This window comes from Aotus nancymaae, unplaced genomic scaffold, assembly GCF_030222135.1.
Source record: "Aotus nancymaae isolate 86718 unplaced genomic scaffold, 86718_ANA_hifiasm-v0.15.2.pri h1tg000011l, whole genome shotgun sequence".
Taxonomy (NCBI): Eukaryota; Metazoa; Chordata; class Mammalia; order Primates; family Aotidae; genus Aotus; species Aotus nancymaae.
In genome coordinates, this window is record NW_026988422.1 from 39385391 (window position 1) to 39399715 (window position 14325).

Here is a 14325-nt window from a genome sequence, read left to right on the forward strand (position 1 = left end):
CCTGTAAAATTATTTTTTTAGTTGAAACACAATAATTGTACATATGTATGAGGTACATAGTGATGTTTTGATACATACAATGTATAGTTATCAGGCAAGGTAATTGGCCTTTCCCTCATCTCAAACATTTGTCATCTCTTTGTGTTGGGAATGTTCAATATCCTCCTTCTAGCTATTTGAAGCTAAATATTAACTACAGTCATCATATAATGGTAAAGAACACTAGCATTTATTCCTCCTATCTAGCCGTGGTTTTGTATCCTTTAACAAACTTCTCCTTATCCTTCTACACTTAATATTTTTAATATTAATTTGCACTGTCATGTCTGACACTTTCATGTCCTTAAATATTGGCTTCTATTTACTAGAAACGATAATATCACTTGAAACTTTTATGTAAACTTTAACTTTTAAAATATTAGAAACTAAAAGAAAATGTTTCTTCACATAGGTGCTGATGGGAAGAGTGCCTGACAGGGGAGGCCGGCCAAATGAAATTGAACCACCACCCCCAGAAATGCCCCCTTGGCAAAAGAGACAAGAAGGCGGCGGTGGGAGGGGTGGTTGGGGTGGTGGTGGTGGAGGTGGTGGTAGAGGTGGTGGTGGTGGGGGAGGAAGAGGTGGCTGGGGGGGTGGAGGAGGTTGGGGAGGGGGTGGAGGAGGGGGAGGAGGATGGGGGGGCGGAGGTGGAGGAGGAGGTGGTAGAGGAGGTTTCCAAGGCAGGGGAGATTATGGTGGAAGAGGGGGCTATGGTGGAAGAGGGGGCTATGGTGGAAGAGGCTATGGAGATCCATATGGAGGTGGTGGTGGTGGCGGTGGTGGAGGTGGATATAGAAGATACTAAAAACTATAAAAACTAGATAGCAGTGCTTGCTTCTTTATAGATACGTTAGACATAGTGTTCTAAATAACATACTTGAATATCATCTTTGAGGTAAACACCATGTTAGACTTCCTGGTGATACCATTCTTGAATTGGTTAATATGTAAGAACTGTTTTTTACTACCAGTTGATCTCTCAAATGAAGTGATGATTTTTTCTGTATTCTGTGTACCCTTGAGCATGTTGTGTCTTTTTAAAAAACAAAAAAATAACAAAAAGTATTTTTTAAACTGTAAATATTTATTACCATCAAACTTGGAAAATGGAAAGTATTTTATTGTCATGATTGAATTTAGATTGTTACCTGTATTTTGTTCAGGTTTGAGACTTAAATGACCTCACCTGTAATGGAAAGGAATATAGACCCTTGCCTCACCTGTATTGCTGTGCATGTGTTTTGTGGGTTTTTTCGTTCGATTTTACAAAATAGGGAAAGGCACTTATAGTTGTGTTTAGTAGGCAGTTGTTGTGAATCATTTTTTTCTCTTAGGAGATTCCTCTCTAGCCATGTTTCTGTTAAAGTTTCATTAATTGAAGCCCAAGTTTACTTTTTACTGTACATATTTATTGTCTAATTGGATTTGAAATCTTCATGATCTTGTTTGACAAAGCAAAGTTAAAGATTGAGGTCAGAAATACTTTAACAGAGCAAAGACACCTACCAACTTTACATGATGGTGTGAGAAATAGTCCTATAAACTGGTCTCTTCATGATTTATATTCTCACTTTAGACATCCAAATATTAAAAGGCAGGCTGACCTGTATCACACAGGATTAAGGCAGTAATTTCCAGCTTCAGTAGATCAAGGGTAGGGCTAAGGCATCTGTTGGTAATTCTGATTCACAGCTAGATTTGGGAAACACAAAGTTAGGGAATGGCTATATGTGGTTTGCTAGTTGGAGCAAAGTCTTAGCTATCAAGAGTTGTGAATTTGAATCATGGCACTAGGTTAGGGTGCTGTGGGTTGAAATGACCTTAGTTCTTAAGGAGCGATTTGTCCTCATTTGTCAGATGAGGAATGAGACACTTGCCATCATCTCACGTTGTTTCATAAAGACCTAAGTACAAATGCAATTTGTTAAAAACTTACAGAGGGCCAATTTTGAATACTTTAAGATGTAGGCCAAGTAATGCATTTTCCTCTTAGTGTAGAGAGTTAAAGAAAAAGAGCTGGTCACATAAAATTTTTCCATCTCAGTGTAAAATATGTATCTCATTGTAGGCTTCTGGTCAATACCTCTGCATAACAACTTTCTGTGATCTAACCAACTCAACTGATAGAAAGCTGAATTGTTACCAGTGGACAAGTGGTATTAGATGTTTAGCAGGCTTTCTGTTGTTGTTGTTGTTTTGGTAATCTCTGTGGTAAAATCTAAAATAATGTTAAAACCTTAAAAGTAAATATTGAATATTCTGTAATCTTAGACATGTATTTTTCAAGCTAACCCTTTGAAGAAATGTGTTCAAGGTAGGAAAATATAAAGTTTTTTAGTTATTTGTAAATTTATTTTTTGTGTGTTTATGTTTAACGAAAAGACTTAATTTCATTTGTGATAACTAAAAGGTTTCCCATAATTAAGAAAATACCTTTATCAGTAGCTATGAACTCTGAAAAATAATTTTTAAAAAACTATATAAGCAAAAAACTATTTGAGTAAAATATTTCTGGAGTTATTCATTTAAAAATCTGCATTTAAAACCTTTACATTTCTGCCTTTTATTTTATTTTTTTCCTAGCATTAGTTTCTGATAAAGGGGATTTACAACTACTTCAACTTTTTTGCCACTAAAGGTTTATGGTAACTATGTAAGAAACAATAGTTTATCAGTTTCATAAGGTTTTCAATAAGATTTCTTTGTACCTTTATAGGAGTGCTGCTTGAGCTATTCACTACAGTCACTTATTTCTTATCAAAATTTAGCACTTGCTCCTGGAAACATGTTGGAGCTGAAACCACTCCTAGGTACACATTCCTGTAAACCTTAATTGAATGAAAAGCTGAATCATGTAGAATCTAATATTTTACTTTTTCCTGTAAGGTGGGATTTTCATGATAATATTTGTTCAGTAAAAATTTCTTTTGTAGAACAGTTTGCTGAGCAGTATCTAGAATAGCAGGAAGGGGATTTGGGGCCTAATGTGAAAGGCCATAGTGTGACAATGTTTTATAAATTGAGTGCAATACAACATGGAGTATGATGAATGGCACTCTTCTGCTTCCTAGAATCTAGCGCTTTTTTGATATCTCCTTTTCATTCTCTTTTTTTGCCTGGTTCTCAGTTTCATTTTTTACTACATCATTGTCCTTCCCTTTTTTCTTCTTTGTCCAGCCTAGTACCTACTAGCACATATAGACATGATCTTACTGGGAGTTTCTGGATTAAAGTTGTCACTGACCTTTCCTCTGGACCGTATAAAGAGCATGTATTCTGTCTATACATAATCACCACACTATTTCTCATAAGCACGCATCAAAAGGGAAACAAGGGTTTTCTTTGAACTAACTTACTTTCGTTTTGCAGATCAGGGAAACTTTGCCTCATTAAACAGAAAAGGGAAAACATTTTAAATAAAAAACATCTTATTACCTGTATTTGTGACAAAAGGAGGCACGACAACCTAAAAAAAAGTTTGTGACCAGAAAAATGTCCTGAGCAGTGATACTATCTATAGCTTGGAAGGAGCACAGGTTTTTAGAGAAATTGGGGGATGAAAATTGGGGGAGGTGAGCAGGCAGTTTAATCTCTCCTTCAGGACCAGGTTGTCCATATGACTTCATTACTTTGTATGAAGTATTATGAACTGTCCAAATGATAAATACACTAACATCTAAATGTTCTAGAATGCATTCCACAGGGGAATCTGAGTGACTGAATTTTTTCCTCTCACTTCATTGGTTTGGTTAAACAAAAATTTAGCTGGGGATTAAGGGAAAATTGTGGCTATCTCTGATCACTCTAAATAATCATGACCACAAATAAATTCCTCTGGGGGGTCTGTTACCTGGATTGAACTATCGTTACCAATTTTATCCATAGCTTCAAAGTTTCTCTTCTTTACTTGCTAGTTTGCTTAGATGGAACAGTGGAATTAAAAGCCACAGAGAAATGACAGCCTCAATTCTGTCTCCTTTAATGTTAAGTATTTACAGACTTAATATTTAGTGACCACTGTAAGTTATGAATGAGATGGAAAGAGGTTGAATATTCCTATACTTTTACTTCTTCGTGGTTGTAAAAAGATTTAGAAAAATTTAAACTGAATAGCTACTTTGCCTTTCCTTCCAGGAAAACTCAATTTGATTAACAGAATAGGGGAATGGTCTTAGCTGTGGATTATAGTAAAAATTCAGGTAAAGTGTTTACATAGTCACGAAATAGAAGAAGCACAAGCCATTTATGTTGTAGGGATCCTAATGTCTTTTATCATATAAATATTACACAAAGAAAACTTACATTAGGTATCAAAAAACTTTACAATATGTACATTTGTTTTTTTCTTGCAGTTCTGTATTATACATTTTTAGACAGAAATTCACAACTGGTCAGTAAAAGGTGAGTCAGCAAAGAAAATGAGAAGTGACCCTGCTGTTAATAAAACAAGATTTGTCCTTGTTTTGGCAGATAAATACCTGGCCAAACTAAAGTCAGTGTGAGAAGCAAAAATTTGTACTAGGCTTGAGAAACCAAAACCTTTTTTTCAGATTATTTCTGTAGATCCCACTAGCCCCTTGTTGCTCAACACAAATATTGTTAACTTGTATACTGTACCTCTTTGGCCCTTGCTGGACTGTAAAAACCTGTGATGAAACTGTTTCCTCTTGTCCATTTCAGTGGTAAATTCTGCAGTACTTGATACTGTTTAGCCATTGCTAATTTGAAGGGACTGTAACCTTTTGAATCCCTATAGATTATAGGTTATTTATGTAAAAACTCAGTGGGGATCTTTATTTTGGATGGAAAGCAGGAAGAATGAAAAAAAAAATGTTCTGTGACTGTTTTAAAAAATTGAAATATTCCATCTTTGGTCTGTATCAAAGGAAAAGAATAATAGTGAAGAATATGAATTTTAGAGTTTGTCCTAACTCATGTTTGTCCTATAAAAAGCAAGTAACAAAGTGTTACTGTAAGTTTACATGCCAGTTTGTGGGCCTAAGCAGGCCTGCTTTGGGCATTTCTGAATTTAGATTTAGAAAAGGGTAAATATGTGTGTAAAATGTTTCTTTATAATGTAATGAAACACTAACTACAACCTAGTTCTATGTCACTAAAACTCAGTGCAAGGAGGAACGCAAATGGGAACTGGTCTTTCATCAAAGAGAATTTTAAATGATCTGAATCCTCCAGGTAAGCAATGCTTTGTATTCCTATGAAGACTTGGTGCTCTTGGCTTTAGGTTTGGAACTTTTAATTGTTAACATTATATTCTTGGCAGCTGGACAACTTGTTTATGAATTTCAAGTCAGTCTGGTACCAGACTTTTCAGGCATGGAAGCCAAGTACCCTGAAAAAGGAAAATGATCATATGATTTTTTTTTTTAAGAGAACTAAAAAGAGGCTGACAAAGGAATTTGTGAATAGTTGCCCAAGCAACTAAATGAGCCCATTTATTATTAACCTTCATAATAGAAAACTCACAGGATTGTGATTTTGCCAAACAATACAGTTTTACCTTGTGAGCAGTCTAATCTTGAGACAAACTGAACTTTATATTTGTGACTTTGTATAAACAACTAAAACTTGTTTAATTCACTTCCACATTTTATGGCGGAAACAAAATTCCAAGCCACATACATGCCTGATATTGTATATACATATTATATACATATGTACACACAGTCAGCTATTATTTAAGCCACTGATCCAATTAGCTTATTTCTAAACAGTAGTAATAGTGAAGACAGTTAAGCACAAATTCAGTTCAAAAAGAGGACTTTCAAAATAGTTTACTTCAGAAGATGGAACATGAAGAGTTAGACTCTTCATAGACTTTTTTTCTTTTAAAGCCATCAATTCCTAATTCTATCCACTGTATAATATATAAGGAAAAACATGTTTGCATTATGTTTATTTTAATTAACCAGTAATATGAGATGGTAATAGCTATGTTTTCAGGTACCTAATTTGACTACTTATTTTATGACGACTGTAAGTTGTAAGGCTACAACTATAAGTTGACCTGCAGTTGGATAATGTCTTGTTTAATAGGCCTCTAAAACGTTGTGGCTGTATCGGTAGAAATCTGCTTCTAGGTAGATATGCTCATGTGTATGAGTGTAGTGAGGAAGGAGGGTACATAGGCTAATTGATTAGATCTGAGGTAGTGAAGAAGGGGCCAGGTTTACAAAGTATGCTGGGATATAGAGGATATCTACTCTTGGGATATGGGTAGTTTTCTATTATAAGCAAGCTTTGGCTGAAACAAAGTAAGTCTGTTGACAGAAAACAGAGCATAGGAAGCAAGTACATTTTCCAGAGATTTTCGTTTTAAGGAAGAATCAGCCAGGCAGGCCACTGAGACACCCCCTTGTCAGGAAACGATAGTCATGTTTTAGATCACATACTTTTGGTAAACGTCAGCAGTATGAATAGCAAAAGTTTTGCATTCTTTAGTTTTTCCCCTTTGAGTCAACTGACTGAAGGAGAAAACAATGCTGCACATTAGGATTCTTTTAGGTAAATAAACAGAGGCTTTTCCTTTTAAAGTACTGTTTTAAAGCTGGTCAGTCTGAAGTTCCTCAGGTCTGTGTGTTACAGTCAGTTTTGGAAATGAGATCTCCACTATATACTCCTCTACAGATTGTGCTCCTTGAGTTTCTGGGCTAAGAACAGTCACCCTGCTCCATTTGAGCTAAGACATGATTGCTTTTTTGAAGCTGGAGGGATTCTATTTTCTTCTGTGCATATTTCAGTTGGATCTTTAGGGCATCATTATCTGCTTTCAGATTATTTATTTCCTAAAGGGAAAGGAGAATGAGGTATGTTAATAAAGCAGCAATGAATAGCAAATCAATTACAAATGGAGAGTGCTACTTTTGATTGGCATCTCCTATTCACTGTGGCTGAGAATTAAAAACTATTTTCAAGATAGTTATTTTGCCCTGAATAGAAAATAGCAAGTTAAATATCAAATGAGCATTTGTAAGCAGCAGTTAGTCTTTGTTATCTTATCAAAGTTTGTGAGTGGTTAGTGGGCAGAATAAACCATTTCAGAGCAATCAGTGGATAATGACAAAACCTTTGGGTGTTTTCTCTCAGGAGATCTCAACTTGGCATAAACAGAGTCTCTGGTCAGGTCTGAGCCATGAAAGCATAACTGAGAATTCTTTAATGTGAGGTATCATAGTTAATTTAAGCTAAGAATTTTACCCCATCCCTAAATTGAGATTTAGTGATCTAATTTGTAGTGATGTCATCATAAAGCCAAAGCTGATTTCCAGTCTTCTAATTTTGAGTCCAGTGTTCTTATATTATCTTATCCTGTACTGATTACTCCAAGAATACTATATACAGACAATGTCTGTGTAATTTGGGATACACTGGGTTGTTTCTCAATCTGAATTATCTAGATAGCTGTATTAGCTGCCATACAATACTGAGCACTTGCTATGTGCCTGTGCTGTGTTATATAATGGAATATCTTAACCTTCAAAAACACCCTGAAAATAGGGGTATACCTCAATCTTATAGAAGAAAATGTTGCCATATAGTATAAAACTGCAGAGCTGAACTCTGGTTTATGTAAACCTAAAAGCTTTTATTTGCTTATTCTTTTGTCCTGTGTTGGTTCAGAGGTGCATTATACTTAATATGTAACATTAATACTTATTAATATACATTATGTATTATTGTAAATACTGATTTAATTTGACTAGTTGTTATGGATAGGACTGTTGAATTACACAGACTAGTCATTGTAAGGATTATACTTAGTGGGAAAGTGGGACACATTATTGTTCCTCTAAAATGCACACAGTGAATTGTGGAGCTTAGGTCTATATGACAAGCCTAAAAAGTAAAGACAGGCAGTGGGCAAAAAGCGTTTACTGGCTCTGATATTGCTGAGTAGGAATTCTAAACTTTCTACAAGCCACCTTTCAAAGCATTGTTGCCAACCACATTGTTCCTTTTCATTGGCATGTAAAATGTCATTGAAGCAAACCTTACAGAACATGGAATCCCAGCCTTGTATTTCACAAGGACCAAACAGACCGTAGAGTTTAACAGCTGGTGTAAGAAACATTTGGGACTGAAAACACAAATCTTTGCCTCCAAGACCAAAGTTCTTTCTATTGAGTTCATTTTTTGAGGTTTCTTTCTTGGTTTTTAAAGGTTGCATTTGGCAGTTTCTATCCCTAAAGAGGAAGGGGTTTGTGTAACCTACGTTTTGCTACCTTCTGATTGACTTGATTTTTGTAACACATCTTAACAATAACTCTGAGCAGGCAGAGTACCATTCATCCAGAAAATCTGTTCTTTTTCCATAAGTTTGTCTTAATATTATGTTCTTTGTACCAAGCACCAAATCAAGAGTTTCACATACATTATCTAATTTGTTTTTTCAAATGTTTCTTTAATCCAATTTCTGGGGTCTGACAGGGAAGGTACAGCATTGAGGACAATGCAGGGAATCCTGAAACCCTCATGGACAGTTTTTCACTCTGCAGAATGTAGAATTATATAAGGAATTCTATTAGCTGGATACTGGTTTTGTGTTTGCACTGACAGGCTTCCAGAAACAGAATACAAACCTTGATGTTTTTGGGGAAAGCCAGAAAGGCATTCCTCCTCCTCTAATAAACTGAATGATAATGTTGATTGATATTAATGTATCCTTGCTTCCCTGTCTTTAAAATGGCGTAGTTACCTATAATTGGTAAGAAACTACTGTCATAGGATAGTAGGGCTCGGATGGTGGCTCACGCCTTTAATCCCAGCACTTTGGGAGGCTGAGGTGGGCAGATAACCTGAGGTCAGGAGTTTGAGACCAGCCTGACCAATATGGAGAAACCCCGTCTCTACTAAAAATGCAAATTTAGCCAGGCATGATGGTACATGCCTGTAATTCCAGCTATTCGAGAGGCTGAAGGAGGAGAATTACTTGAACCTGGGAGGCAGAGGTTGTGGTGAGCCAAGATTGTGCCATTGCACTCCAGCCTGGGCAACAAGAGTGAAACTCTGTCTTAAAAAAAAAAAAAAAAAAAAGGAAACTACTGTCATAGGACAGAGTTTCTTACCATTTACAGGTTATTACCAATTAAAGGTAACCTCTTGAGACAGCCCTATGAGTTGTGTCCTCTAGTCTAAACAAAAAGGAGTATATCAGTGATTGAACCTACAGAATTGAGTGTCTCGACAGTTGCCTGTTGGCTCTTCTTTCTTCTACTGTTCTCATTTCCTACTTTGCTTTTTTTTCTTTTTTTTTTAAGATGGGGTCTCACTCTTGCCCAGGCTGGAGTGCTGTGGCTCCATATTGGCTCACTGCAACCTCCGCCTCCTGGGTTCAAGTGATTCTCCTGCCTCAGCCTCCCGAGTAGCTGGGATTACAGGCACCTTCCATCATGCCTGGCTAATTTTTGTATTTTTAGTAGAGACAGGGTTTCATCATGTCGAGGCCAGGTTGGTCTCGAACTCCTAACCTCAAGTGATCTGCCCACCTCTGCCTTCCAAAGTGCTGGGATTACAGGCGTGAGCCACTACTTCCAGCCCTACTTTTTCCTGTTTTTAATGTCATTGTTCCCTTCTCTCAAAGCTTGTCATCATGTTTCCAAACTCTTGTTCTCCTTTTTTGGTAAACTTTGTCTTTTCCATTGTCTCTATTAGGTACCTGATAATTAGGATATTGTGAACCTAACATTAAAAAGCAGCTCCTCTTGTCATAATTGTAAACATTTTATAGATTATATTGCTCTATATTATATTCAGCCATGCATTTGCTGCTACTATCGCTTTCACCGTTCTAATATGTATAAAAGATCAGCACATTTCCTGATGTGTCAGAAAAGATTCTCCTCATTTATATTAGGAAGTAGGTGTTTTCTATGGTGAGCCACAATACACTCACCTTTCTCTTGTTGCCGTAGAACTAAAATCACTAACTTCTCTTAGGAAGATGCTTAGGTAACCATGATCCCAAACCATAACCCTGATGAACATGTTAAAGAGACTTCTAGGGAAGGAGGATTTAGGCACGTTCATTTTAGTTCCATCTAGAAAAGGAGTGGTAGAACAGTAAAGCTGACCAGTAGATACTGTGGTTTTTCTCCGTAAGCCTAGTAAACAGTGCTTTGGGCACTGGCACCAGCACTCTGAAATGCCACCTGTGTGGTGATAGGGAGCCCTGTAAAGCCTGTGCTACTTGTGTAATATGAACCAAGGCCCCCCCTGGGTTGTGAGGAAGCTGGAATCAATCCATCCTTTCTTCCTTCCCTCCCTCCGTTTCTCCCCCACTCCTCCTTTTTTTTTTTTTTAAAGACTGCTTGGAGTCAGCCTGATCAGAATCTTCAGAATCTTGAGTTCACATGCTCTTTCCTGGTTTGGCTCCACTTCTCTAAGATAGATAGTCTGAAAAAAAGGAAAATGAAAAGGAAGGTACCTGTTCCAGCTCTTGGTAGGTAGGCAGTCTGAGGTGACGGAGCTCCTCCTTTGATTTTATGAGGGAGTCTTTATTCTCCCACTTGACAAAAGCCCGCTTTCTGACCAAGACTGGGCTAGGACATGGAGAGGTGGGACTGGGAAGCACATAGAGTGTATCCTGGCCTGTCTTCCTTGGGGAAGACAGCACAAAGGGACCTGAAGAGCCCTCACTGCCAATCCAAGGCTGTGATTCGGTCTGGGTGGCCTTGTGGGCAACAGTCCTCTTCAGCCGAAGAGAAATCTTCTGTGAGGACACTCCCATCAGCATGATGGTCCGATCCTTACTCTCCTCGCCGTGTTCCACAGCCTCCCCATTAGGGAATGTAAAGGGTCCTTCTTCAGGTGCTGTAGGAAAATACAGGACATTCTGGCTCAGGAAAGCAGAGACTCAAGACTGACCCATTAGTTTCAATGAGACCTTTCTTATTGTTACAGGAGTTCCATATGTTCAAAGAGGACCCATTTTCAGGCACTCAGTTTAGGTGGTAAATGAGGGCTGAAATCGGGGGCTTTGCTGGCCAAGACATGGCCCCTGCTGTCAAGCTACATCCACCCTGAGAAAGAGCATCTTCTGTTTGCACAAAGGTTGCCTAGAGGGTTTCTGTTTTTGGAGGTAAGTTGAAGCCCCTGCCTCAGTGCCATAGTTTCATAAATTAAAGAGAACAAGAATAATATATAGACAGAAATGCTCCATAAATGCTTTTTTGGACCCTGAAATTTGGGAGCTCTCAGCATTCATGTCCCAGTCCTGATACAGACACCTTCTAGCAAATGGTAAGAACTCTCTGGGGACCCATTTGTACAGTGGGCACAGCTTAACCATTAGAAAGAAATGTGCATTAAAATGAATTGCCCTTGTTTGATACTGATAGGAAATAGGTAAGTTATTCTGGTTTTCTTCTTCATCTAAGACCCACCCACTACCCTCGACACAGCCAATAATTTTAACCATAAGGCGTAACTTCCTGGAAAAGTAGAGTAAGAGCAGATGTATTTAAGATGGGTGACAGAGAGGCTGTAAGGTAAACAGCAAGTCATCTAAGTTTACTTTTTGGAAAGACTCAGCAGTGTTTAAAACATTGGATAGTCTGATTTTGAAGACACTAGATTAGTATAGTCAAGATGGTAAAGCCATCTTTTATAGATTATATTGCTCTATATTATATTCAGCCATGCATTTGCTGCTACTATCGCTTTCACTGTTCTAATATGCATAAAAGATCAGCACATTTCCTGATGTGTCAGAAAAGATTCTCCTCATTTATATTAGGAAGTAGGTGTTTTCTATGGTGAGCCACAATACACTCACCTTTCTCTTGTTGTTGCTGTAGAACTAAAATCACTAATACAGATTTGTGGGTAGAAAACAAAAAGTTTTCTAATTAGTATTTGACCAGAATCGACCAGTTGTAAAACTAGAAATTTTACAAAGATCCTAGTTTAATTCTTGCCGAAGAGAACATAATTTAAATTAACATTTAATATTTATCCAAGAAAGCTCAAAATTGTAATTACATAGTTATTTAAATGCTCAAATATTTAAATTGTTATGGTCACCCTAAAATAATTACACTGTCTTTTTTGGAGGAGTATTACGGGTGATTTTTTATATCTCCATTTTCCAACTTTTCTGTAATACAGTTATATATTCTTTTTACCAACCTAAATTGCCAAATTATGAATATAATCCCTTCTATGATTTAGGTTGAATTTCTAGACATACAGGGAGCATGGGCGCTACACCATTTGGGGAGCAAAAGGCAGAAAGCAAATAACAAAATAGAGCAAAAGGCAGAAAGTAGATAAGAAATGTGGGCACTGTACACTTTGGGGAGCAAAAGGCAGAAAGCAAATAAGAACAAACAGCAACAGAAAGCCCTTAACATTGCAGGAAGAGTCCAAGAGACCACAGTGGTATAGAAATCAGGAGAGGTTTAAGTTTCAAGAAAGTGAAAGTTGATGAAATTGAGAAAGACAGTAATGGGCTAAATCACTGCAAATTTTGATTTGATAAGCAGATACCATCCCAAATAATAATGAGATAGAAACAACAAGAATGGATGATACCCAATCATCATTTCTGCCTAGGCAGAAGTAGACCTTGACTTCTAGCAACTTAATATAATAATTTTCTAAAAGGTAAAAGTCAAATAGACCTTGACTTTTAGCAACTTTATAGTAATATAGTAATTTTCATTTTGTTGCCCATGATACATGTGTGTTTATCCTACTTACTGGTCTACTTCCTGAAAAGTGCTTGTCTTACCAGTGTGGGGCAGGGGCTGGAGAAAGAGGAGAGATGGCCTGGAGAGGAGAAGTCTCTTAACAGCAGACCCTTCAGGGATTCCCTTTTAAGGCTTGAGATTCAGGCTGCTCTCTGCTACCTTTTCCACTTGAAAATCTGCATTTTATGTGACAGAATTGTAGTGCCCTAAGGTTATGTGTAACTCTGAAAATACAGAGTTCATGATGAAATATAGGGTACAGGCCTGTTTTTCACAGTGGTGCTTCTGATTTCTATTAAAAGTTATTAAAAGTTGAACATCAAATCCTTAGTTGATTAGCATCTTCTTTATTAGAAAAGACTGTAAGAGGATTTTTCCCCCTAAGTACAAAACATTCCAAAAAGTTTCAAGTCAGCCTGTGTTTAGATAGATAGTATGGGGAAGGATTTAGGAACACAGCAGAAAATTTGTACTTGGCTGATGTGATAAACTGGAATATGCATTTCTTACATGGAAGTAAGCACTTAAGCTTTGATCTAATTGATCAATAAATGCATATTGATATTTACCCATGAACATTAGAAGTGCTTTAAATGCAGAATATGTACTATATGGAGTTAAAGTTTTCTCTAGGCATCTGTTGTTAACTATAGAGGCCTTACTACTTAGGGAGCTTATTTCAAGAGTAATGACATTAACATACGGTACATGTGTTAGGCCTGATTTTAATTGCTTTATATAAATAAACTCATTTATTACTTCCCTTTTGTGTTCCAATTAGAAGTCACATGGCTTCTTATATAAAACTGGCACTAAGCTAATAAGCATTGGATTTTTGCCCAAGACCTATGTGTTCTTTAGTTAGTCAAGGTGATCAGTGTTTTGACATGCTGGCTAACCAGCTGGCCCAGAGAGCAGGGCCTAGTATAGCACTACGAAGCCTTGTGCCGCCAACCCTCCCCAACAAACCCTTCATGTCACTCTTTTTTAAATAGCTCATTTTATCATATAGACAGACACCTGTCATTTAAGACTCTCTGGAGTGTCTTGTTTTTCTATTTTGTCTCTTACCTAAACCTTCATTTCTGCTGTAACACCTCCTTTCCCCCACTATCTCAACAGTACGAAAGCTGTTCTGCCCTTTGCCTTTTGCTCCGACCGTACACCCTATCTGGAATGTGCTCCGCCTCCTCCCTTAACTGAATTCTACCCTTCCTTCAAGCTGAAATTCCACCTTCTCTATAACATCCCAACAGCCCCAGCAGAGTGATCTCTCTGCTATGTCCTCCTGTCATTTGGTGTCTCTGCAACCTGTTTGGCTCTTAGCATGTATTCTTGCATTGTTTCTAAACTGCTCTATAGTTGTATATTATCTTTCCCCCGACCTAGAACTACTCCGTGAAGACAGAAGTAGTCTATTCTGCTTCTTTGCTCTTTAGACCTGGGGCATCCCAAACATATTTAGTTTAAAATCATTTCCTTTTGTACTGCTGTTTGCATTTTAATATAAGTGAATTTGCTAGTTGATTTTTTGAATGTTGGATGTTTTGGCTTAGTCCTAGGATTTTCTTTGTGTGAT

General features: G+C 37.3%; 2 protein-coding genes across 4 annotated transcripts in view; one reads left to right on the forward strand and one right to left on the reverse strand.

Annotated features, from left to right (window-relative positions):
• FAM98B (family with sequence similarity 98 member B) overlaps positions 1-2392 on the forward strand; it is a 29624-nt gene extending 27232 nt beyond the window's left edge. Inside the window, exon 8 of the mRNA XM_021674835.2 lies at positions 452-2392. Coding sequence (XP_021530510.2) covers positions 452-844 — 393 coding nt within the window. The 3' untranslated portion in view covers positions 845-2392. The remainder of the gene's footprint in view (positions 1-451) is intronic.
• A 3408-nt stretch (positions 2393-5800) lies between these two features.
• The window catches only part of RASGRP1 (RAS guanyl releasing protein 1), a 74844-nt gene continuing 66319 nt past the window's right edge, over positions 5801-14325 (reverse strand). For 2 of the 3 annotated variants that reach the window (XM_012464965.3, XM_064374837.1), the window contains 2 exons: positions 10481-10866; positions 5801-6842 (listed from right to left, as the gene is read on the reverse strand). In XM_012464965.3, coding sequence (XP_012320388.1) covers positions 6708-6842; positions 10481-10866 — 521 coding nt within the window. In that variant the 3' untranslated portion in view covers positions 5801-6707. Of the gene's footprint in view, positions 6843-10480; positions 10867-12787; positions 12923-14325 lie in introns of those variants that run through there. The other variant, XR_010342043.1, reaches the window with a different exon arrangement.